General features: G+C 49.2%; 2 protein-coding genes across 7 annotated transcripts in view; one reads left to right on the top strand and one right to left on the bottom strand.

Moving 5' to 3' along the window:
* Positions 1-25,813, top strand: part of KCNIP1 (potassium voltage-gated channel interacting protein 1) — a 343,533-nt gene that overhangs the window by 23,540 nt on the left and 294,180 nt on the right. The gene's annotated exons all lie outside the window — the stretch shown is intronic.
* KCNMB1 (potassium calcium-activated channel subfamily M regulatory beta subunit 1) lies at positions 264-11,864 on the bottom strand. 4 transcript variants are annotated; one of them, XM_003981286.5, is made up of 4 exons: positions 9,665-9,828; positions 7,355-7,512; positions 5,775-5,946; positions 264-869 (listed from the first exon to the last, which is right to left on the bottom strand). In XM_003981286.5, the coding sequence occupies exons 2-4, from the start codon at positions 7,486-7,488 to the stop codon at positions 600-602; spliced, it is 576 nt and encodes a 191-aa protein (XP_003981335.1). In that variant the 5' UTR covers positions 7,489-7,512; positions 9,665-9,828; the 3' UTR covers positions 264-599. The 4 variants fall into 4 exon arrangements, with proteins under 4 accessions (XP_003981335.1, XP_044891636.1, XP_044891631.1 ...); XM_045035701.1 differs by lacking the exon at positions 9,665-9,828 and adding an exon at positions 9,924-11,864 and having other exon boundaries at positions 726-3,238; XM_045035696.1 differs by lacking the exon at positions 9,665-9,828 and adding an exon at positions 9,887-11,863 and having other exon boundaries at positions 726-3,238.

The raw sequence follows: 25,813 nt of genomic DNA, 5'->3' as shown, positions 1-25,813 counted from the left end.
CACAGAATTGTTAACTATAGTCACCATGCTGTACATGACATCCCCATGACTTAAGTATTTTAGAACCAGAAGTTTGTGCCTATATTTGTTAATTTTGGAATAAAAATGCATATAGCACTGAGTGTCCTAAAAGCAATATTCTAAATGTTCTGTATACGTGGGACCTGCTGTCCCATAATTTCATTATGGAATTCGAAGAAGGAACTGAGGTTTGCCAGGGATGGCAAAGGTGGGCCTTTGAGCCAACCGAGAAAACACAGGCACAGAGATAAGCATCATTGTTGTCTGTGGGGCGGGGTCCGTGGCGCAGTAGAAAGTGGGTTTGAGCCAGTTGAGTGGGGACAGGCGATGGGAAGCTGTTAGCAGCTGGCCTGGAGCTCTCTGAAGCACCAGGGGGCTGTTGCACATTCCATATCCCATCGTATCAGGAATGAGTTAACAAAGGGATTTCCCAAGGCCCACCCACGTAGCGGAAGGTGGGATGGATAAGAGCCCTAATAGTGAGAAGGCAGGGGGAGGAGACATGGATACATGAGTAGGGAGAGGCCTGGGGGCCCACCCAGGCCCCTCCGGCCGAGCATGCTGTGGCATGGATAGGTCTACTTCTGAGCCGCCAGGATGGAAAGGGACTGGTTGATCTTCACCATGGCGATAATGAGGAGGCCACCGGTCAGCAGGAAGGTGGGCCAGAAGAGAGAGAAGAGCAGGGTCTGGGGTCCATAGAGGCGCCGGTACAGGACAGTGGTCTCATTCTCCCGAGTCGTTGAGAAGCAGTAGAAAATCCGATGCTCGTGGAAGTTCGTTCTGACCTTCTCCACATCGGCCCGGGCCACCTGGTAGTTTTCCAGGCTGCGTGGGATGTAGGAGCACTGTGAGGGGAAGCAAGAGCACCCATGAAGTCGGAAATCCCCGTCGCTTTGGGCAAGATGAGGGGCTGGCATGAAGTAAGGGAAAGTGTTGGCTTTGGCGTTGGGCCCCCGGCTGGGAGTTGGGACTGGTTGAAGCTTGGAAGGCTGTGCACTGCTTGGTTCCAGAGGGCACCTTCACAGTACGGTGTCATTTGTGAGGACAGTGGCCCAGGAGCTGCTCGGGGTACATGCCCACACCTGGAGGGGGGGCCCAACTGGAGTCCTAGTTCTGCCTCCACTGGCTGTAGAACCTTAGGCAAATTGCTCGCCTTTCTCAACCTTGATATCTTATCTCTTAAATGGGTTAATAGCAATATCTCCTTCAAAGGATGTTATTAAAGACGGGCTTCAAACTTAACTGGCCAATGAGTGACACAGACCGAGTAGGCTCTGCATTTGGATCCAGGGCAGAGGTCATATGCTCAGTCGCCCACGGGGCTCACACTGCAGCATCCACATGTGAAGTGGGGGAGGAAAGAGATGACGGGTGCCACCTGACACTTCCCCTGGTGCCAGGGACAATTGTCGGGGAGGGGGGGCTGATGAAGAGAGCCAGAAGCTTCCAGACTGGCAGTCCTCACGCCATCCGGACGATGCATGCCACGTGATCCAGAAGACCTGTTGTAGCCAGGCCTCCAAAATTTCAAGAAAGGCCAGAACCCCAAATTTTAATGTGAACTCCCGCAGTTTTAAAACATTGGCAAAAATTTGAATCAAAAACCCTCCGTGGTTCTAGCCCTTTGTGAGCCAAAAAAAAGATATTGGCAAGCCAGTATTTGATACTGGGATTCAAAGGAAAAAGACATTACATTTGAAAGAGCTTGTGCAGGCAAAGCACGGCACACACTTAATTCTGACACTGGTTGTTAGGAGCCTCTGGCCTGGTCAGGTGAGGTCCATCTGGAAAGTTCTGCAGAGGAGGCACAGAATGGAGACCCTGCTTTTATCTCCGTTCTGTGCCGGGAGGTCTGAATGTTATGTATGTGAGGCTCTGGGAGATATTCTGCAAAGGTGGTCCCTCCGTCACAGAATCTGCAGCAGACCACCTGGCCAGAGCGCAGCTTCCCGCTCACTCTGAATTACTGAGGGCAGGGTCCAGAAAACAAGTGATCCCTTCCTACAGTGGTTTGAGACCACTGGCCTAGTATAATCATGTCCAAGATCAACATGTGTACTGTTGAGCCAGCCTCTCCCCACGCCTTGGTCACTTCCTGGATGTGAATGAGACCCCGTCCCCAAAGCTGCTGGCCCACACAGCACTCATCCAGCGGTAAAGAGGATGGTTGCATTCACGTTCTGACAGCCTGGGATGTGGGGGAACTGCCACCCAATTAGGTTCCCAGCCAGCCAGGGAGCAACTAAGGCTGGGAAACATTGCCTCCAGGGAATCTGCCAAAGTTGTTGGGCACTGCAGGGTCCCATAGCAGGTGAATTCAGAATTCTGAGCTGAGAGGACCTAGCCTGTCTCCCCAGTGCCTCTCACTATGACCTTGGTAACCTACCCCATTGAGCAATGGTGTGGCTGTGGAACCAGACAGACCTGGATTCAGCCACCAGTTCCAAATTGTACAACCTCTCTGAGTCTTGCAAAATGGGTTTGTGAGGACATTAGAAGAGATGATACATGTAAAGCCCCTAGCACAGAGCCCAGCACATGATAAGTGCTCAGTAAATGGAAGATGCTATCAAAAGTAATAACAAAAATAATGTGACTTAACTATGAAATTGCAACAACAGCTCTTTCTTTCCATTCTTAAAGAGGGACTGGTGGATAAGCTCTCAGGTGAGGGCTTGTGCCCATCCTGGGCCCCTCTGTGTCTTTTGCCAGCATGTGGTCACGCTGGATCCTTTGGTGGGACTTTTTGACAAGACACTGGACAGGAGTTCACTTTGCAGGACCGACCTCAGAGGCCTGGGGCCTATCTGCATCCTCTGTCCCCTGTCTGGGATCCAGCTTCCTCTGAGTTATATGAAGGATCTGAAATGGTCCAACCTTTCCCCAAGTCCTGTGACAGCACATTCTCAGCACAGAGCATGGGAAGGGGCTTAGAATCTCCTGCACTAAGGCTCATGGGAGAGCCAGTAGCTGACTGGTAGCCTCCTTCCTCAGAGTGAGGCTGGGGGGCGGTAGCCTTGACTGGCCTTTCACATGTGAATCTGAGCACGCCCAGCTGGCCCAGAGCACTGGCTCCCTGTACTCCAGAGCTGAATGAAAGTAGATGGGGTAGCTGGCGCACCAACCCAGCTGCTTGACAAAACCACCAAGGGCGCTTCCACTGTCCCACCAGAGCAGCAGCCTCTTTAGCACCTCTCCTGGTGAGGCCTGGGTGCTAGGAGAAAGAAGACAGAAGAGTCTGTGGCTACCAGCCTGCACTGTCCTTACAGGTGCAGGCAGAGCATGTCCACACGCTCTCACACGTCTCACATGCTGCAGACAGCTCACTACAGGGGCAGATCTGGCCCCTTGCTCCTCTGAACTGGCAACCTCAGAGTCAGGCAGGCAGCCTGCAAGCCGGCCTGCTCGCAATTCCTATCACACCAGTGATCCCTTCTGGTTGTCTTTGGGAATTTGCTTCTTGCTCCTTGGGATAAATCAGCAGCCACTGAATGCCAAAGAAGAAGCAGGAGTCAGGTAGGTGCTGATTCAGGAGGACGTAGGGGCTCTATCCCCAACTGGTGGGGCTGAGTCATGTTAGTGCTGACAAAACAGGTCTGGTCACCTTGCACTGTCCAGACCCATTTCTCTATGACCCCCCGACACTGTCAGTAATCCCACTGTGCACCATCAACACTCTTCCCTTCCCATCCCATCCCAGTAGCTACCAAACTCTGTCAGCATCCATCCTCACTGCAGGCCCTACCTCCATCCTGGCTGCTTGTCATGGCCCCAGCCTCTCTGCCCAGTCGTTGAACTTCACACTCCTCTGTACCACTCTGGTCATTCCCCCAGGACCACAGACCCTTTAAAGCCTCCTGTTTGCTCGCAGAGGTAATTCTAAGCCTTAGAATCACCTGGAGAGCCCTAAAATTCTGCATCAGTTGGTCTTGTGTAGGAACCCAGTTTTGTTAAGTCCCCAGGTGGTTCCAATGCATGGCCAGAATTGACCAGTGCCAGATTGCCTGATCACATTTCAATTCCATACTTGCATAGTCCTTGGCAGAGATGACAGGCACACAGCTTGTACTGTGCCAGAATATCATTAGCATTTCCCTTCTTTATGGTCTACTTGGATTTAAGTTCCCGGTAACCAGTAGAGCCTTCCCCTAGGAAATGGTAGGCATCTATGACCCCACCTCCTGCTAAAATCAGCACCATGGAGCATTATTTGGAGTGAACTTGTTCCAGATAAAGCTCCGGCTTTCTGGTACAAATGCAAAGGAACTTGACCTGTCCCGGGCCCAGGTTGATGAGACAGGTCTCTACCTGTCCCAATGGAATCGGAGAGATCGGACCGCCTTGGCATTTGCTCTATTTGCTATTCAGGCAGACCAACCTCTATTTCTCATGAGGTTGAATCATTGTGTTTTTTGGTAAAATGGTGATGGTAAATAAGCTTAGCCCTTCCCCCAATTTGCTTCCTTACGCTGGACTTCTAAAGCTTGAAAAAAATCTCTACTGGATATAAAAGTCTAACTCCATGCATTGTAGGATAGCTTCTTCTACCCACTTTGCTAATGGTGCTGTGTTGTGTCTTGCACTGGAATTCAACACTTACTTCTCCTTTCCTACTGTGTTGTGTTCGCTGTTTCACCCAGATATCCTTAAAGACCATCTTTTTATCAAAAAAAAAAAAATCAGTAAAGTGTTTTCTATAATCTTTTTTTTTAAATATAGGAACTAATTATTATCCATAACTTGTAGTGTTTTCACTAAAGTTTTGCTTCTCTCAAAAAAAAACATATAAAAACCATTCACAAACAAAAAACTTTCTGATTCCGTAGGTGGGTCATGTGGAGCCCATCTGTGCAACATCTTCCTGTCCCACTGAGCTCTGCGTTGGTTTCTGCAGCACGCCTTCCAGTACCTTCTATTCTATGCCCTCCATTTGCCATGCATGCTGCCCTCCATGTTTCTGTGTATCTCACCCCTGCTGATTTTTAAAGTCTAACACAAATGCTTTCCTGACACCCTCACCTCGCTGTTGGCTAGAAAAAGTCACTCCTGCCCTTGACCCCATAATTTTCTCTTTTCCTCTCTATGGCACTGATCCCTCCCCATTAGATATTATTTCCCATGTAAGCTCTCTCCTCCTGAGTCCAAAGCTCCTGCCACAGGAAGTGCTCAGTGACTATCGAATAAATGAATGAATGGATAAGGCCAACTTGTATTTTCTGTAGGAAAGTCTAGGATGGTGGGTTGGGGGTGCAGGAGGTAGTGATGGGAAAAATCTCCCAAGCACTGGTTTCCAGAGATTTCTCCAGCCTCTGCTTTCCTGGGGGAAGCAAGGGGGATCTCAGGAGTTCCCTCCCATGGGGTCAGCTCTGGGTCTGGTCTCTCATTTGACTAACCTTATACAAGTGCCGGCTATCCACCTGACATTGAGCTCAGCACACTACACAGCCTCTGTCTTAATTAACAGCACTCCAGCAAAGGTGGCAGCTGAGCTTAGAGGGGCTCACTGCTTGCCCCAAGTCATACAGCACTTAGTGGCAGAGTGGGGATTCCAACCCAGGTCTGTCTAACTCCAACCCAGAAGAGCTAAGTCTGGCTGGACCTCATATCAGCTGTGGACCCTCATCACGTAGGCTCAGGCTCCATGCTCTAGAGTGGAGATGTGGATCCAGTTAGGAAGAGGCCCATGCACCTGCCAGGGGCAAGGGGGATATGTGCCCATCCCCTCCCCCCCCCCCCCCCCCAGTCAGTACCTGTTGGTTCTGGTCACGAGTGTCCTCCGTGTGGTACAGCACAGCCCACCGGCCCACAGCTGACACATTGACCCACAGGCATGGGTACTGGGGCACCTTTTTGCCCTCCAGCTCCTCTTGGTCCCTGATGTTGGTCTCAATCAGGTGGCACGTGGATTCCTGGGTCCACACGCTGGGGAGACCATGTGCACATACATACATATCTCAGAACCTGGGTGGCACAGAGCACCAGGTTTAAACCCCTTCGGAGAGACTAGGCCTGGGACTTCCATCTTGCCATAATCATCTAGCACTAAAGGAGTGTGACCCCACTCACAAGAACCATAGAATCAGAATATCAATGCTTTTAAGCCTCTTAGAGATCATCTAGATAAATGATTCTCCCCCGGGCTGCTGATCCAAAGCCCTGGGGAGCTTTTGAAAAGATTTCCAAGTCCAAGCCATGCCCCAGAACAAGGGAATCAGAATTCCTAAGGTGGGCGGGGCCCAGGCCCTGGTATGTTTTTAAAAGCCCCCTGCCTTGATTCCACTGAGCAGCCAGACCTGAGACCCCTTAGCCCTTAGCCACACCATCCTCATCTTGCAGGCGGTGGGAAGAAGGGCTCAGAAAAGTCGAAAGACTTTTCTGAGGCCACACCGGACCTGTGCCTTTTCCCCTAAAATGAGTGGATGTAGAAGGGACTTGATTTGTGCCAGGGTAGGGAGGTTGGTGGGGATGGCGGTCAACCTGGAGATAACGTGTCATAGGCACACAGCAGTCCTGTACAATGCCTCTCTCGGGTAAGATTCCAACCTGGAATCGCTCCAGGGTTATAAAACATGGGGAAGAAGCAGGCCCAGGAGAGGCTAACAGGCTCATCAACCCATCAGGGGATCAACTGTGACTCATCCCCCGTTTATCAGGCAAGACACACATTGCCAGATGGAGAGACTATCAGCAGCTGGAAATGTCCAGAGGCGAGGGTCTGAGACTTATCCTCAAAACACAAGTGGAGAGAATGGATCAGGAACTTCACACCTTTTCCTTTAAAAGCTCGAGTGGTTGACATGTCAGGGAGCAAGGGCATGGAACATCTGTGAGCTTCCAGAACAGAGCTCCAGGGGAGCAGGCTTTGGCTCAGTGTGACATTTCCTACTCAGAAAAGCCCCAAAATGAAATGGTATGTACAATGAAGTACTGAGCTCCCTGTCACTTGAGGTATTCAACAGGAGGCTAGACACCCACCTGACTAGGAGGTTTCCGAAGGGGAGTCAAACTGTGCAAATGAGCTATGAAAATCTAGAACTCTGATTTCTCCGGGGTTAAACTCACGCTGGAGCATTTGCTCTGATCCTTCACCGTTTCTTGTGAGAAGGGCCTCCTATGTCTGCCACCCCCAGGTCCCAGAACCCCGGATGAGCAGGGTCCGGTCAGGCCTACCCTCCCTGCACTTGAACCGTGAACCCTAAGACTGAGGATTGTCCAGACCTTCCTGCCTGATGTGAAGTCAAGGGGTGGGGTAGGAAGAGGCTGGGGTTCCTGGCAGAACAGACCCTTGGGAGAATGGCTGGAGGGTGGGGCAGCCAGGAGAGTGCAGTACCTTTTCTGGTAGAGGGGCAGCATGGTCGTGCCCAGGATATAGTAGGCAATGACAGCACACACCACCATGGCCACACCCAGGCAAAGGGCTCGAGTCTCTCCCCGCTTCTGGGCCATCACCAGCTTCTTCCCCATGTCCACTGCAGGCAGCGGTCATTTCTGGAGCCACAGAGGCAAACAGACACGGGATGAGCACAGGCAGCAGGTAATCCCCACAAGGGGGACAGGTAAGAGGGGAGGGTACTCAAAGATCAACACCACCTCTAGTTTTATGTGGAGTGTCGCAACTTCAGAGGGCTTTTTTGACCCCAATGTAAGCCTCCCATCTGCTCTGAGAGGCAAGTATCATCCCCTTTCCACTGTTGAAGGATCCGGGGCCCAGAGAGGTAGAGTGACTAGTCCAAGGTCGCATGTATGATAGGCTCACTATTGGCTCCTAAGAGGAAGTCCATATTCTCAGCCCTGGAATCTGCGACTGGTACTTTACATGGCAAAGACTTTAGGGATGCTGAGATGGGGAGATTATGCTGAATTATCCATGCAGACCCCAAATGTAATCACAAGGGTCCTTTGACAAGAGGAGAAGGTAAGAAGCCAGAGGAGACTTTGGACTTCTGGCTTCCAGAACTATGTGAGAGGAGATTTCTGTTGTTTGGGGCCACCAAGTATGTAGTAATTGTTGTGGCAGCAATAGAAAAGTAATACAGCGACATAAACAGAAACAGTAGGCAGCAGGTGTGCAACACCCAAGCACTTTCTCCTAGGACACTCCACAGTTTACCAAACTGTGGCCTACCCCCAGGCAAGGCTGGCCGGGCTGGGGGCAGCAAGCAGAGTAGGGGCAGCAGGGCCTCCAGCAGGCAGCCAGGTAGGCTGAGTACCCCGAACACAACGGACTCTTTACTGGAGAGGGGGGGTGCACTCCAGAAGCTGCCATTGGTGAGTCCCCTACCTTCCAGGCTACTCAGTCCTCCCAGGGGCACTGCCTCCTCTGCTGCATGCCTTCTTGTGTCCTCCCAGCCCCTGGGCACTCCTGACACTGGGGAGGCAGGGGTGTTGGGTGACCAGGTCTGGGAACTCAGGAGGAGAGGAGAGGAGAGGAGAGGAGAGGAGAGGAGAGGAGAGAGGACAGGGGAGGGGAGGGGAGGGAAGGAGAGGGGAGGGGAGGGGCTCCCCCCATAACAGAGAAGTTTGGAACCTGCTGTCTATTCAGGTCTCACCTGTCTGTAATGCTCTGGTGATACTGTTTACCTACACTGAGAGAGTAGATTTGCAGAGTGGTGATAAAACCACGCAGGACAAAAGAATGGGGTGAGGATATGGATATGGATACGGTTATCGGTATGGATGGGATTTAACAACCACAGGGAGGGCCTTCAGACAGGAAGAAGAGTAGGAACTGCTGATATCCCCTGAGGCCTGGATAGGAAGAAATGGATTGCCGCTATAAGAGGAGGGATTTCAGTTAGACTCCAAGAAGAATTTCTCACTTTTGAGAGTTGCTAAATATCTGGACTTTTTGGATATATCTTTCATTTGGAAAAGTCACTCAAAGTCTGGGGTGAATTTCGGAAAGATGGAGAATGAAGGAGAAGGTAGGATTTTGGAGGGTCCTCTAGACCTGGTATTTTGGTTGACATTCTCTTCCTTAAGGACAGATTGTAGAGTATGGTGTTTAAGGGTTTGGTGGGGGGTGGGGCAGGGAGGACTCTGAGGTCAGCAGATCCGGGATCAAATCCTGACTTTGCCACTTAGCAACCATATGACTATAAAACAAAAATAATAGTACCTGCTTCAGGGAGTTCTGACAAAGATCAAGTCACATGCCAAATATCACATACTGATCACAGGGTCTGGCCCGATGCAGGCTGTCACTAAACATTAGTTACTAGTATAACAAAGGGAATCCTGAAGGTTTGGAGCAGAAGCCCCCAGTGCTCTTGCTGAGCCTATTTTTTGTCCCACTCCTCCCCCGGGGACAAATGCCAGGACCGGCCCTGCTCTCCGGGCGGCTACCCTCTGGTGCTCTGGGAGCTGGGACCTGAGTGCTAGGACACTGAGCTACTAGAGTGATCCAGCCATGGAGTGATCCCCCAGTAGGCCACCAGACCATGGGCCCAGACACCAGCAGTTCTCGTCTCTCTGCTGACACCACTGTCAGCCCCTCTGGAGCCCAGAATCCTGATGGACCTCCCTTAAAAAAGGAAGTTCCGCGGCCAGCCTCCCTCCCCCACTATCTCCCCACTAACCCCCGGTCAGTCGTCAATCGTTGGAGAAACCACTCCCCAAGGGCTCTGGACGCACTACTCACAGTCTCCCGTGCCTTGGAGTCTTCAGCAGGCAGATACTTCTTGCCTGGCCCCTGCCCCCACCCCAAAAGAGGCTGCCTGAGCTGCAGCGAGAAGCTTGGGCTCCCAGCCCATCTCTGGGAAAGCGGGCTTTGGTCCCCATCTGGGACAAGCCTCCATGCCCAAACATGGTCAAGTCTGAGCACACAGCCCCGGGACACAAACTCAAGAGAGTAGGTACCAACCCAGGAGACAACAGCAGCCGTTACCAGGCCCCCACACCTGCAATTTCCAGGGTCTGTAGAAAACAGATTTTGAACAACAAAAGACAGCAAAACTGAGAAGCCAGGAAAGACCATCCCGGTGCATTTAGAGACATTTCTTCGTCACTCAGTCTCTCTGGTCTGGCACAGAAGTCAGGAACGGGAAATGATTTTCCTTTTGTTGACATGAGGGAAGGAGGAGGAGTTAGAGCTCCAAAGGGTTGGGCTTATCAGCCACTAGGGGGCTGGCATTTCCCCACAGGAGCGTCCAAACCCTCCAGAGCCTTCGACACTTGCATGCTGTGTGACCCTGCGCAGGTCACAACACCTCTCTGAGCTTCAGTTTCCTCAACTACATTATTGGGATTTTTTTAAAACTTACTTCGTTCAGAGTAATGAGGAAGGTTAGGAATAATGGAGATTTGAGGCAGAGGAAGAGAAATCCACCTTTTAAAGCCCAACCAAGCAGAAGCTGAAAGCAGTGACAGTCCCACTGCTGTCCCAGCCAGCCAGGTCCAGGGGCAGCCTGCTCAGCCAGGTAGCCTCTTCCCAAGGTACTTGTCCTTTTGGAAGAGGGAAACAGGCAAGAAATGGGGCCCGTGAGCTCTTCTGCTGCACGAAAGTGAGCCCCCCTCCGAAATGCTGGGACAAGCTCTGCTCTCAAAGGTACATGGAGAAATACTCAGGTCCTTAGCTGGCTGTGGGGCTGTAGGTGAAGGGCAAGGAAATAACGATACTACAACAATAAAGATTAGTGCTCTGCATTCACCTGGGCTGTTAGAAATCACAAAACGCCTTCCCAACTTCAAGCCTCCAACACTCTAATGTAATAAGCACTGCGGGCTCATACCAATCTATTCAGGTAGAGGTTTTTCTACCCATTTTATAAATGAGGTAACTGAGGTTCAGAGAGGTTAAATAGAGTGCCTAAGGCAAATTGCTTTGCATCTTTGTCTCAGTTTGTCCATTTCTAGAATGGAGATAATTATACCTAAATCTTTGGTGCCTCTTGAAAAATAAGAGATCACCTAAGCTTTCTGACCGGCAGATTGTATTTTCCAAAGATGGCCACACCAATATGCATCCCATCCCACGTGCTCTTCCTACAATGTGACATCAACGCTCCTCCATCAAGAGGGGCATCTGTGTCCTTCAACACTGGCAGAGCTCTGTAACCACCTTGCCAATAGAATGTGGTAGAAGTGACACTGTGTGATTTCCAAAGCTAAGTCATAAACAGCGATACAGCTTTCACTGAGCACCCTCTCCCGGGACACCTCCTTTGGAGCCAGCCACTGTATCATGGGGAAGCCAAGAGGTCACATGGAGGTGTTCCAGCCGACAGCCCCAGTTCGCTTCTCAGCCAACAACCAGCATCCCCCACCGACATGAGTGAAGGAGCCTGCCAATGACGCCAGCCCCAGCCTTCAAGTCCCCCAGCTGCGGCCACAGACATCATGGAGCAGAGACCAGCCACCCACTCTGTGCACTCTCTGAATTCCCCATCCACAAAACCCACGAGCAAATTAAATGGTTGTTTTATGCCACTATATTTTGAGGGAATTTGTTATGCAGTCCCAGTAACTAGAATATATTGTAAGTGATTTAAAAGGGAAACTTACTGTTGCTAGTGATTGTGGTAGAACTGAACCTGTGGGGATGAAAAATCCTGAAATAACTATATGGAGTGGTATAGGGGAGCTTTAGAAACGCCCTCTATATTCTTATATCAGGTTGCTCACCGGTGCACAAATGGAATAGAAGTATAGAGTTATAAGTGGGATTTTCATTTATTGAGCAGTTACTATGGGCCAGGGCATGAGCCACATCCAAATGCAAATACATATACATATACAGATGCATGTATACACATGTGTAGACACACACTGCGTACATGCATGTACATATTTGCACACACACATGTGTACACACTTTCACATACATATACACATATATGCACACATATACATATACATGCATGCACGTTTTTACAGCTGTATATGCATATGCACGTGTACAAATGTACATGTGCATGTGCACACAATGTGCATATGCACACACATACACACATACACATACGCACATGTCCATAAACCTATACATACACACACATGCATATACATACACATATACATGCATATGCATACACAAATATATATACATTCCTCTCAGCAGTCCTCACAAAAGGCCTCGTTTCTATGCTTTGCCCAAGGTCACTCCCCTGTCACATGATGTGATGGAGCCTGACGTGAACCTGTGCTTGCTGACCCCACAGCTCGTGCCTGCTCCTCCATGACTCCCTTAAGCACGGTTTTCAAGAGGACCAATGTTCCTTTACAACGTCTACCTCAGCTGCTTTACAAGCCCCCCTCTTCAGTCTATAGCCCTTTCTGGATTGTGCATCCATTTATTTATTTAAACCCTTTTGAATCAATATCTATTCTCCGCCACCACTTGGGATAATAAGTCCCATAAATCAAATTGGCAACCACGTCCTGAGCCCGTGCTGAGCCCGTGCCGCTGGCAGTGGGAATGAGTGGCCCTCAGTCCTCGCTGAGCCATTCGCTCACACACTTGAGGACCTACCGTGCGGAGACTCCAAATATGTCACTCTACTGTGGTGGGTCCCCGTGGGGAAGGGAAGATGGATTTTTAAAACTGCAAAAAGGCACAATGGAAAAATAAAATGACATATTTTCGGGGAGAGAGTAATAAAAGACAGAGGAAATCACGGTGAACGATTTTTCACTGGAGTTGAGAAGACAATGGATAAAAACAGGACAATTAAATGTCCATATTTGAATTAAATGGCAAGACTGGACCTGAGGAGGAGCAGGACAGGGCTGCTCCCTCCGAGCGAAGGGAAGCCTCCCACCTTTCTCGTTTCACTCTTTCAGCCGCACTTTTCCTTCCCCTCATGTTTCTTACTTAGTGACAAGGTATCTTAGCCTGCTATATTGTTAACATAATTGTAAGCAGCTTGAAATCCTCTTTGAAACAAGGAAGAGCATAAATAAATAAAAAGCACTGCTATCCATCTGCACAGTAAGGTCGTTTCCTCATGCTTTTTCCTTACTGCAAAATCAACCAAGCTCACCGTGGAAAAGCTGTAGGATAGAGAAGTGCAGGAGGAGGATAGAGCACAATGATGACCCCACCTCCTGGAGAGAATCTGTTGGTCAGGGTGCATGTGTGTCCTTCCAGACACTCCTAAAAGGATTCAGGCATTCTCTGCCTCCAGAGGGCACATTCCTGGGTCCCCACCTGCTAGTGAGCTCTTCCCCTTCCCTGGAATTCAGTCCTGGGGTCCTCCCCTCACTTCTGTTCCCTTAGTCACTCTCCTCGACTCCTGGGCCCAGGTCGGGGCTGTGGTTTAACATGCTCGGAGCACATGTATGCAGCTCCTTCCCTCCTTGTCCTTGTGATGCTGTTTCTTCTTGTGCCTATTCCCCATTCACTGGTCTTCCCGCTGGAGTGTATAAGCTCCCTGAGATCCGGGGCCAGAGCTGTTCTTACCACTGTCGCATCGCTAGATAAACAGAGAATCGGGGTTTTGCTGCTGTTTGTGGTTTCGTCAGAAGAAAATCTTTTGCTTTTTCAAAAAACGTTCACCATCTTAACCAGTTTAAGTGTACAATTTGGAAGTGCTAACGATATTGACATTGTTGTGCCCCAGGTCTCCAGAACTTGGTCGTCTTGCAAAACTGAAACTCTATAACCCATTACACAACGACTCCCCATTTCTCCCTCCTCCTTGGCAACCGCTATCTGCTTTGTGTTCCTCTGAGTCTAACTACTTTAGATTCCTCGTATAAATAGAATCGTACCAAAGTTGCCCCTTTGTGTCAGGCTATTTCACTTCACATAATGTACTCAAGGTTCATCCCTGTTGTAGCATTTGACCAGAAAAGAAACTCTTGCTCCTTAACGTAACAGAATATTGTACTTGTTTTCCCATTCCAGAAAACATTTTTTAAAAGCTTGTACAGTACACATTTTATATGGGTGAGCCGTAGTATATTCCATGGACGCCATGCTGTTGGATATTGAGGAATGGTGTTTGTTGGCTTGTTAGTTTAGTGGAGCTCAGGTCACACTCTGCTGGTAGGTGGACCTGCTCCACCCACCCCTACCCTCACTTGCACCCGTCATTTTCCTGGAACTGACAGGTCTGGGAGAGTTTGGATCTATTAGAACACAATATGGGGACCAGAACCTGGGGATAAAGATGAGAGAGCCATAGAAGTGGAAGATGGCAGCGGGTTTCAATTTCCTAGCCCGGGCCAGACCTGATTTGAGCACTGGGGGTGGTGGGGAGAGACAAGGTAGGGGAAGTAGATGCAGGCTGATGGAGCTCTTTTCATACCACAGTCCACGGGACTCGGACTCTGGGGTGATGAGAACCAAGGGCTCCCAGTGATGCTGTGGTCCTGGGCAGTAGCCCCCTCCTAAGTGCGTGTTCGTGGCAAGTCAACGGCATGTGATCAGGAGTGAACAAGAAGTCCCCACCCTGGGCATGTTTGACTCTGGCAAGATTCAGGGCCCCAAATGCATTAACTATTCTTAGTGGTGCCTGCCAGAATGGGGTCCAAGGACTGAAAGATATTCCCTCTCCCGTCCCCTTCTGACTCCCTGCATGGTGGGGGCTTCGAAGCTACAAAGAGAATATTCCCACCCTTTTGCTGAGTCATAGAACGTCCCTCCAAGGGCCCATAGAGATCATGTAGGTCAACAGGTTCCTGTGTGTAAGGCTTTCTGTTCACAAATTAACAGAGGGAAGTGGTAGAGAATCTGAGAAGCACAGAAAAGAAGAAATCAAGTCCAACATCCCAAGGAAACCACTGTCAAAGTATTGATGTTTAGATTATATTCTAAAGACAAATGCAAATGCTTTTTAAAAATAAATTTAGGAATGTTCTGTATGATTTTAAGTATGTCCTTCTTATTTTAAATAGAAACACATTCCCATTAAGGTGATATTATTTTGCAACATATGCTTCATGTCTCTGATAGTTCATTTTACTGATGTGCCGTAACATGTGTACTTTCCAATTAGGAGACATTTAGACTATTTTCAAGGTTTTGTTATTATTAGCTCTCCTCCAGTGACAACCTTCGAACATCAGTCTTTGTTCACCTCTCCGATTCTTTTCTTCCAATAGATTTCTAAAAGCAGGGATCACAGTCAAAGATTATGAGCCTTTGAAAGGCTTTAACCCCTTCTCTTTTCCTGGAATCATAGGATTCACTTTGCCCAGAAGTATAGGATCCAATAACATGTGAACTTCCCTTCTGCCGGTGAGCTGTCTGAGCTCAGAGAAGTGAAGTGACTTACCCAAAGCCACACAGCTTTGATGGTGCAGGGATTGGGATTCAGACATTTCTCTACAGCCTCCAGAACGTAGTCTGGAGCCCATGTCCACTGACTCCCAGGCAGTGTTCTTACCATACTCCTTCTGAAGATTATTTCTCTACCCATAACTAGGGTTCTCAATTCCTAAGCACTAACATGTGACAGGCACTCTGCTAAGTACTTGGAACACAGCATCTCATTTGATCCTGTGATCTATGAAATAAGTACTATGATTGCCCTCATTTTATAGATGGGCGCACTAAAGCAGAGGGAGGAAGCCACGGCTTGCTCTTGAGGCTGGCTCTTGGTCTGCCAGCCCAGGGCGCTGGCCGCAGCAGCTGCTTCCTTTAAAATTAAAAAAAAAAAAATTTTTTTTTTTAAAGATTTATTTATTTTTGAGAGACAGAGCCGAGCAGGGGAGGGGTGGAGAGAGAGGGAGACACAGAATCGGAAGCAGGCTCCAGGCTCTGAGCTGTCAGCACAGAGCCCGACACGGGGTTCGAACCCATGAACCATGAGATCATCACCTGAGCTGAAGTTGTACGCTCAACCAACTGAGCCACCCAGGCGCCCCATCTGCAGGCATTTGAAAAGAGACGCTGCAGAAAGGGCTTTTTAATTTCCCTTGTGGCACGTTAATAAATATGTATGTTTGTCATCCACAAACAATAAGATTGCTCGCACAAAGCTCAAGGGGTTGACCAGATAGATTTGAACTGCGCCTGCTCTCAGGGGACACTATCTCCCAGAAGACCCTGTCTCCAAGGAGCAAACTGTAACGGCCTCTGGGGCTACTTTTTTACAATTCACAAGTTACTGAGTGCCTTCTTGCTAGGCTCTGTACATACCTCATTATGTTAGTTTCCTAGTGTTGCTGTAACAAATTGCTACATACTGGGCTGCTTCAAGCAATAGAAATGTATTGTCTCATAGCTCTGGAGGCCACAAGTCTGAAATCAAGAGGCTGCCTACACAGCTCTAGGGGAGGGTCCTTCCTTGTCTCTCACAGCTTTTGGAGGTCCCAGGCATTCCTTGGCTTGTGGCCGTGTCACTCCAATCTCTGCAACTATCTTCACTGGACCTTCTCCTCTTCTGTCTTACAAAGACAGTCGTCGTTGGTTTTTGAGCACACCCAGGTAATCCAGGATGATCTCAAAATCCTTAATTACATCTGCAAAGACCTTTTTCTTCTAATAAGACCACATTCACATGGTCCAAGGATTTGGACACGGACAAATCTTTTTTCCAGGGCTGGCAGGAGGGGGGTGGGTGTTGGGGCACCATTGAAGCCACTACGCCCATCTTCTTTAATCTGCGTAACAACCCTGAGAGGCAGGAGAATTATCAAGGATGGATTAACTGCTGTGACAATGCCAAGATTTTATTGGCTTTTCCCAACAACAGTGCATTTCCATTTGCAGGGAGTCTAGAATATATGCTTCTGGTTGGGCGGCTCCCCTCTAGGTGGTTGTTCGTGGAATCAGGCTCCTTCATCTTATGGCTCCACTGTTTTGTGGCCTTGAGGTGACCCCAGAATTATCTAGCCAATAGACTGAAAGGAGGGAATGGGTGCAGAGAGAAAATGAGGGTGATTGGTACTTAACCACCTCGGCCTACAAGTGACATGCACCGCTTATCTTCACCTTCCATTTGTGAGGACTAGTCACATGGTCCCACCCAGGTGCAAGGGAGCCTGGGAAATGTAGTCCTGGATTCTTAGTATGAATATCACATTATTGGAGCTGGGTAGGACATCAAAATTTCCTGGTCAGCTGGCTGTGATTGTCATAGTATCATTCATTCATGTACTTCTCATTCATATAATTCACTCTTTCACCCAGAAGAGGAATTTGGGGCTTAAGTGATTTGGGGCACCTGGGTGGCTCAGTTGGTTAAGTGTTCGGCTTCGGCTCAGGTCACAGTCTCGCTGTCTGTGACTTCCCACTCTGTGTCGGGCTCTGTGCTGACAGCTCAGAGCTTGGAGCCTGCTTCGGATTCTGTGTCTCCCTCTCTCTCTGCTCCTCCCCCAGTCACATTCTGTTTTTCCCTCTCTCTCAAAAATAAATAAACATTGGGGCGCCTGGGTGGCGCAGTCGGTTGGGTGTCCGACTTCAGCCAGGTCACGATCTCGCGGTCCGGAGTTCGAGCCCCGCGTCAGGCTCTGGGCTGATGGCTCAGAGCCTGGAGCCTGTTTCCGATTCTGTGTCTCCCTCTCTCTCTGCTCCTCCCCCCTCACATTCTGTTTTTCCCTCTCTCTCAAAAATAAATAAACATTAAAAAAATTTAAAAAATAATAAAAAGAAGGGTTAAGTGATTTGACTAAAGTCACAGAGCATTTAAATCAAAATCCAATCAATGTTTATGAAGGGTCATCTGAATTAGGTGCCCCTCCCTCAGGTAGGCCCGCTCTATCTTTGAACTTTGCACACTGTGTTATCTGTGTGTGTACCAAGAATAACATTGATCAGATTGCTCCACATGGGCCTCCCTGTTGGTTCCCCACTCCAAGCAGTCAGTTCTTTGTCCTCGACTGTCAGATTCTCCTTCCCTCCTCCTTCCGGTCCCTCTGGAGAATGGGGGGAGAGAGCTGGCTTTAGAGAGGCAGAAGGCAGAGAGGTAACACAGAGCTGAGAGCTGGAAAGGGAGGGGGTGGCTGAAAGAGAGAAAACCCACGTGGGCCGAGTGTCCCAGAAAATCTTCTCTGGTTTGACATGTGAGGGGTTTTGGAACAGCTTCAGTTAGGAAAAATTCAGGAACAAAGGAAAAATAGGAACAGTGTAACTGTGAACTATGAGTATTACCTACTTTCATGCATTTAAAGGAAAGCGGTGATTTTCTTTGTAATTTGTTTAAATTCCCTTTGTTTGCGGGACGGCTCTTCTAGACTGCAGCTCCGTTTGGAGAGAATGGGCTCCGGGCAGCATGACCGGAGGGCCCCAGCAGCTTGCACAGCCCCTGTTTACTCCAGTCAGCCCCCTTCACTCTCAAAACCAACCCAGCTTCAACAGTAAATTATGTGTAAACTAGGAGTAAATTACTCAAACAGTAAATTTGGTGTTTGAGTGTGTAGGCCCCCCCACAATTCATCTCTAAATGTCCAGGCCTGGGGCACCTGGGTGGCTCAGTCGGTTGAGCGTCCGACTTCGGCTCGGGTGGTCTGTGGGTTCGAGCCCCGCGTCGGGCTCTGTGCTGACAGCTCAGAGCCTGGAGCCTGCCTCAGATTTGTGTCTCCCTCTCTCTCTGCCCCTTCCTTGCTCACACTCTTTCTGTCTCTCTCAAAATTAAATAAACATTAAAAAAATTTTTTTTAATGTCCAGGCCTAGCTCAGGCCCTGAAGCACAGTCTGTGCCAAGGGTGGAATGCAGGAGCCAGGAAGGGCCGAGCTGCGATTTGAGTCCAGGCTTTTACACGCCAAATTTCAGGCTCCTCCTCCTGTGTCAGCTTTGGTTCTGGAGCTCTCTAAACACAGTGGAACAATTAAAAAGTAACAAGGGTGTGGGACTGCCTGCCCTGTGTGGACTGTGAATGCCATAGGGGTTGGGGGGTGGCGGGAGCTACAGACGGCGGCTGAAAACACCAGAAAACAGTTCCCAAGCTTCCTGCTTCAGAGCCTGTGGGAAAGAGGCCAAGCGTCCCAGGGATAGCCCTCCAGAGCCCATCGTCCTGGCCCTGCCTGGAGGGCAGAGCTCAAGTCTCCCCCTGTATCCATGGTAGGCAGACTGATGAGGTCCCAACTCAAAAAGCCACCGTGTCAGAGGGATCTGAATTAGAACTCTACAGAGAAGAAAAATGGGCTCCCATTTTCGCTTTTTAAAATGTGCTTTTATTTTTCTTTGCAAATAGCTTAAACACAGTCTTAACATTTTGAAACAAATGATCTTTTAAAAATGATCTGTAATCCCACCACCATTTAATAAACCTAGTCCTTGCATTTTGGAATCTTGTCCTCCAGGATTTTATTCCTCCCCCCGCCTCTTGTAAGTAGTTTTTCTGTGCCTGGTGATACTCATAGGCTTGTGTGTCAGTTATCCACTCCTGTGTAACAAACTACCCCCAAATTGAGCAACAGAGGCTCATAATTCTGCTGTGTGGTCCTTCCGGTCTGATCTGAGCTTGGCTGACCTCAGCTGGGCCCACTCATGTACTCACTTGGCTCTGGAAGGCCTCACTCACGTCCCACGGGTGGCTGGCTATCAGCTGGAGTGACCAGGTGACTCGGGTGACAAGGGGTTTCCTAGGGGACTAGATGAGCCTGCTCTTATGGTGCTGGTTCCAAGAGCAGAAAGCGAATTGGAAGCTGCAAATCCTCTCAAGGTCCAGGCTTGGCCCTTGTGCCATATCACACCACATCCTATTAGTCCCAGCTGGTCCCAAGGCTGGCCCAGATTCGAGAGGGGAAGGAAAGATGGCCTCCTGATAGGGAAATCTACAAAACACTGTGGCCATTTTTGCAATCTACCACTGCAAGGTTTTTATTCTTCTGCCTTTTCATTTATTATTGTATTATCATCATTTTCTCTTGCTAATACAAAGTCTTCATGACATTATTTTTACTGCCTGCATAAGGGTGAGAAGGTAGATAGACTACGGTTTACTCAACTGTCTCCCAACTGTTGGACATAAGGATTACTTCCAGTTATAAATAAGGCTGCACAGAACATCTTTATGCAGGTAGGTATTTCGGTCATTTTGATTGTTGCCTTGGAATAGGCTCCCAGATAGAGTCAAAAAGGATAAATTGTTTTAATGTCCATGATACATGCTGTCCAGCTGCATTGCAAATATGTGCTGCTTTTTCTCCAACCCCAAGAAGAAGAGAGATTCTCAACACCAGCCTGTATGCAAGTCTCCCTGTGGGCCACCTGGCTTCCCTGGGATCCTCTTGCTTGCTGGTACACCAGGTCAGGAAACTGGAATAAAGCCCAGGCTGGGCAGACCCTTCCTTGGGCCACGTTAGCATCTGGGGTCCATGCCTACAGGTCAGCTTTGTGGTGGACAGCAACTGACTGAGGTCTCTGCAATCTCCTATTTCCTGTCTGTCAAAGCATAGATAATATAACTCCTGGACCAGTGATTCTAACCACCTGTACCACCTGCATCCGAGCTGGGGAGCAGGTGGGACCCCAGACGAGCTCTGGTGTCAGGCTGGGTGTGGCAACCCCTCCCATGTGTATAGAGCCCCTGCTCAGCCATGATTCCAGGTGATCCTCCTGGAAACCCACGAGACTGGCAACACTGAGGTTGGTCCCACCTCCGGATGGAGACTCAGGGCTCATCCATATTTCCCCGGGGCTCAACCTCCCAGTGGGGACACCTTCTTCCACTTCCTCAAAACTTATTTGCTTCTTCTGCTATGTCCTCAGTTCCTGTGATTTTAAAACACCAATTGATCAGATAAATGCTTGTGTTTGTAGTTACTATGGTTTCCTCTAAGATAACAGACTAGCAGCTGTGTGGAAACCCTCTGAAACACATGGCATAATCTGGGGGAAATAGTGGATAGCATGATTAGTGAGATGGTGGAAGAGATATCTGGGGTGTTTTCATGGGAAATCACAGATACTTGGGTCTAGATGTTGAAAGAGCTCTCTGGAGCTTGAAGGGACTGGCCCTAGGAGGGGTAGGTTGGAGAGGGGCTGTGTGTACTGTGTGTGAGCTCACAGAGTTAGAGTTCACACACCCCAGTTCCAATCTCCACTCCACCTATTACTAGTCCTGGGAATATGGCCAAGTTTTTTCACCTCTCTGTGCCACACTTTTCCCATCTGTAAAATAGACGTAATCATCCATAGGAGTGAGTGCAAGGATCTGGGCAATAAACAGCAGCTAGTAATGATTGCACCTCTTGAGTTTTTAAAAAGTGACTCGGACACAAAGAGGAAAGTGGCTTGTCCAAAGCAGCCTTGCCTGGGACTTGTTCAGCGGGACCAGAACCAGCAAGGTGGCCTCCTATCCAAAGAAGCCTCCTCTGTCTCCTCCACAGTATCTTTCCCTATTTCCTGTTCCCAAGCCCCAGCTTGGGAAAGACAGAGGGTTCATTCATCCACTCTCCCCTTTAGGCTCCTTCCTCCTTTTGAAGACTGGGCAACCCTGTAGCCAGAAGCATCCTGACACAGAAATGACCCACCTCCCTGCCTAGAGCTTGATAACACCAGACCTTCTGCACTGGTGAGACCCAAAGCCAGAAAGGAGGGAAAGCCATGTGCCTAAGTCAGTGCCATGATTCTCTAAAGAAAGTGACAGCAGAAGGTCTCAGGGCTGGAGACCCCAAGTAAAACCTCCAAGTGCTGCGGGGCCATTAGCTCACTCACCTGAGCCCAGCACAGTTTTAAATCATTCGTTAGCTTTCCAAGACAAAAAAGCTCTCCTTTTGCTCAGGAGATATCTGGCCTGAGAAAGAATCAGTTGATGGAATTCTCAGAGAAATATGGAGCCTGGAGATTAATCTGAGGGGCTGAAGCTGGGGGGCAGCCTGGGGTCTCAGGACATGTCTGACAGTCAGTCAATGTGAATGGGAGGAACATTTATAAATCTAAAAAAGGGCAGGACTTTAGAAAGAAAGAGAAAGGAGAATGCTTGCATTGATCGATACCTCTATTTTCCTTTTACTAATGAGTGTAACCAAAAACTTATTTTTTAAAAAAAAATGCCACATTAGAAGTTTGGACAGGTAACATCTCCTTTGAACAGGTGGGAAAGAGAGGTCCAATGTGTTGATAAGGCCTGCAGCTAACATGTGACAGAGCCAGACCTGAATCTGCGCTGTCCAAATCTGGGGCCAGGGCTCTTCCATAATAATACTTCTCTCCATGCCGGGCACTTTGCACACACTTTCCTATACAACCTTCACAACAACTCTGCAGTAGGTACTGTCGTTATCCCCATTATACAGATGACAGAGCTGAGGTTTAGCTCTGCAGACGAACTTGCCCTAGGCTAGACAAGATTGTAGCAGGGATTGCGACTTAGTGTGGTTAAGTCCCTTGGTCTTAACCCCCACACCAGATCTCCACGGTCTGCAAGGTGAGATCCTTATGTCCTCCCATGGTCATCAAGACCCTGCATGACCCGGGCCTTTTCAATGTCCCATTTCTCTACCCCAACATCTCGGCTAACCTAACTATTATTAATTTTGTTCAGCAACCCCCTATCCATCAGGCCTTGGCTTAAAAGCTACTTTCTCCAGGAAGCACTCCCTGACCACTTTCCAGGTAGGAAGAGTACCCGCTAAGCTCTCATAGCACGCACATTTCCCCTGCCATAGCAATGCCTGGCCGGTGCCGAAACTGCTGGTTTCAAGGTCTCCATAATAGACTGTGAGGTCCCAAGGGCAGGAGCCATGGCTGCTTGTTCTCTGTATTTAGCGTTTGGCTGAGTGGTGGTGGGGAAACATGTCCCAAGAACATCCTCCTCCTCTTCCCTGCAGTCCCCCTTCGTAATGGGGTGCCAGGCAGGACACAGTCCTGAGGGGAGGAGGCAGCCCCTCCTTGTATGTGCTCCAGCACCCAGCCCACTCCAGCCTCTCTTTTCGCCTCTTGCCCAGATCTCAAGACGTATTTCCAGGCTGCCTCCCTGATGTCTTCCTGGCCACCCAGCTCTGAGACAGCTCTCTCCTGCATCCCGTGGTGGCCAAAGACTTTTCTGAGGAGCACCAGTCCTGAATAAGATGAGTTCCTTGGCCCAAAGTCCTGGGAAAACCCTGCCTAATAACACATTTCTTTGATTGCCACATATGAACGCTTTGGAAATCAGCACGTGTCTTACACTTGATGTTCGCCTATGCGAACATGTTTATTTCCTACGAAAGTAGTTGTTGCATAAATGATGCACCTTAGATTGATGGCACCTTTGTGATTAAGGAAATGCAGCATGGGGAGCCTCCTGCAGATTAGGAGAGTAAAAGTCCTAAGACATCCTGAGGTAGGGAAACAAAACTGGCAATGCTTAGCCCACTGCTTCACAAATGAAATCTGACCCCTGAATCTTCTTTAGAAGATGCATTAACGCTTTAGGGAAATACATGCCTACAAAATGCACTTGGAAAGCACTCCCCGTGAGTGAGCCCAGTGACCCCCACCGGTGGCATCTTGTCTAGGTTGGCAGCCCTTCAAAGGTGTGAGTTCTGTTGAACCACAACTTGTTCAGGTGTGTGACCTAAGGCAAGTTGCTTAATCATTCTGAGCCTCCATCTTCCCATCTGTAAACTGGGAGAATTACAGCTCCTAGCTTCTGAGGTGGATGAAGGAAGATCGTATGAGTAGAGCACGTAGAGCAATTCCTGAGAAAGCAAATGCCAGCTGCTCTCATTTTGTCCTTACTGTCATTTCGAAATCCGGCCAATAGTCAACGGTGCACAGGATTAACTGGAGGAGGACACTGGATGATGGAAGGAGATTATGACTGTTGGTTGGAGCAGAAGTGCTTGCAGAAGAGTCCTTGGCCTGTCGGGGCCTTCACGAAACAGGCCAGGCCCACCAGAGGGAGATGCGCTACTTGGGCGTGAGCGCATTTGTTATTCCTCGAATCATCTCCTGGGCTTGGCCAGGAGATCTGCTGGTCCATAATCTGCTCGGCCAAGTGCTGAGTGAGTGAGTTCTTTGTGATGTAACTCAATAGGAGCGAGGATGTGAGCGGAATTATCCTGCATCCTGAACTTGGAGGGTTGAGAACACCCTGTCAGAACCACATTTGTCCCTAGCTGCTCCCCCTGGACCCTGAAATGTGTGTGCCAGACCAGGAGGAAATGGTCCAGGCCAGTGTTTTGGTTTATTTTTGGTCATTCTTATGAGGGCAGATATTTAAAATTGTATTTTAAATATTCTCTGGCTTCTTGAAGAATGTTTTCTTGGCTGTTGCCATAGCCCTGATCAAAAGTCTCAGTGGAAAAGAAAAATAAGCACAGAAAAAGAGAAACAGAATGAAGATTCAGCCTGTGGGTCTCTGCGTGAGTGTTTTGCATAAAAAGGAAGGTGATAGGGGAGGGTTCTGAAGACATTTTACCCCCGGAGCTTCTGGGCTCCTAAAGGCCATGAGCTTCTCCTCACTGATGGCACCAACTCCCTTGGGCCCACACAAGCAGGAACTCTGTTTATTTCTCCAGCTGAGGGGCTGGGAGGGGCAGGAGAGGGGGCTGATGTGGCAGGGGAGGTTTGGGGGGTGTGAGATACCCTCACAGCTGAAGGGATGAGGAGCAGAGCGGGGAGACGCTGTTTTAGGCACCCAACAAGGACAACTCGGTTCCTCTTCAGACTGAGTGTGGCTGGTTACTAATGCACCCAAAGTCACGCAGGCGGTGAGAGGTGGGTCTGGAACAGAAACCCTGCTCTGTCTGATGCTCAACGCCGTGCCTCTCCTTCTCCACCATGTCATCTCCTGAAATCAAAATCTCGAACTTGAAAGTGTCATTCTGTACTCGGCCTTATCTGAGCGTGGGTTCCTAACCTACACAAATCCATCCAGAGACTTGCCTAGAACCGGCCTTCAGGATCTTCAGACCCTAAAGTTTTGCCCTCGGGGCTAAATCCTTGGGTCTGGACATGCTCATGAACCCTCCTGACCCATTGATCTTAGCAAACCAACAAGCCTGAGCTACTTCTCCGTCCCCAGCTCTGCTCTCAGCTCCGGTAACTCAGGCACAGAAGAACCCCCTCCTGCCCCCTCCCCCCCCCCCCCCCCCCCCCAGTGAGCCAGCTCAGCAAGGGCTGGGGTGTACAGGACTTTTGCATACAGACTCCAGAGCCAGTCTGGGTTCAGATCCTACTTCTGCCACCAGGGCCACCATGAGAGGTTGGGTAGTTTATACCTTGTGCAAGGGCTTCTGTCCAAGATGACAAAGAGGGCTGGTACCCGGTGCTCCTATCGCCAAGCTGTGGAGGCTGGGCCACCACCAAGAGAACAGGACGTCCTACACCATTTCTAGAAAGGATCCATGTGAGCTAGCCATAGCTCCCTGCTGATTAGAGCTAGGTTGTTTGGTTGAGTTTATACCTTCATTGTGCCTCAATATCTTCACCCGAAAATGGAAAAAAAAATATTTCTCCAATGTATGAGGGTTTGAGGGATGAACACCCAGAAAGCATTTAGAGCAGAGCCTAAAGCACAGTAAGTGCTCAAAGCATGTAATAAGTATCTATATTAGCCATAGTATCTGACCAGCATTTTTAAAGGACAATTTTGCTGATGGCCAAATTTGAATTCACAGTATTATGCAATATTACATCTTTTTCGTTCTAAACCCCAGGGTCACTGCCAGAAACCCGGAAAAGCCCTCAGAGGATCCCTGAGCCCCCACCAGCCACCCTGCCTCATCAGCCTGCCTCACGCGGCTCCCCTGGGTCCTTCACACAGGGCATTGCGACACAACGCAGGCACACCGTGTGTCCTTCCTGCACCCTGAAATGGAAAAGGAAAGCTGACATATTTTTTTTAGCTCATCTTCCATTTTGGACCAATTAAAAGAAAGGCATTTTAATAGGCCCTGTGGAAAGGGAACTGAAGTTGTTCCCCAGGCTGAGCACTGAGCCCAGAGGTCAGGGCAGGGTTAATAAGGATGCTA

This window comes from Felis catus, chromosome A1 (genome assembly GCF_018350175.1).
Source record: "Felis catus isolate Fca126 chromosome A1, F.catus_Fca126_mat1.0, whole genome shotgun sequence".
In the NCBI taxonomy this organism is placed as follows: Eukaryota; Metazoa; Chordata; class Mammalia; order Carnivora; family Felidae; genus Felis; species Felis catus.
Note: the sequence above shows the minus strand (reverse complement) of the source record. Positions and strands in the feature narration are given on the sequence as shown.

Coding starts and splice junctions, on each gene's coding strand:
- KCNMB1 (XM_045035701.1), bottom strand. CDS start 7,488: ATGGGGAAGAAGCTGGTGATGGCCCAGAAGCGGGGAGAGACTCGAGCC. Junction 5,947..7,354: donor CTGCCCCTCTACCAGAAAAG/GTACTGCACTCT, acceptor TGGTCTCCCCAG/CGTGTGGACCCAGGAATCCA. Junction 3,239..5,774: donor CTCGTGACCAGAACCAACAG/GTACTGACTGGG, acceptor TCTTTCTCCTAG/CACCCAGGCCTCACCAGGAG.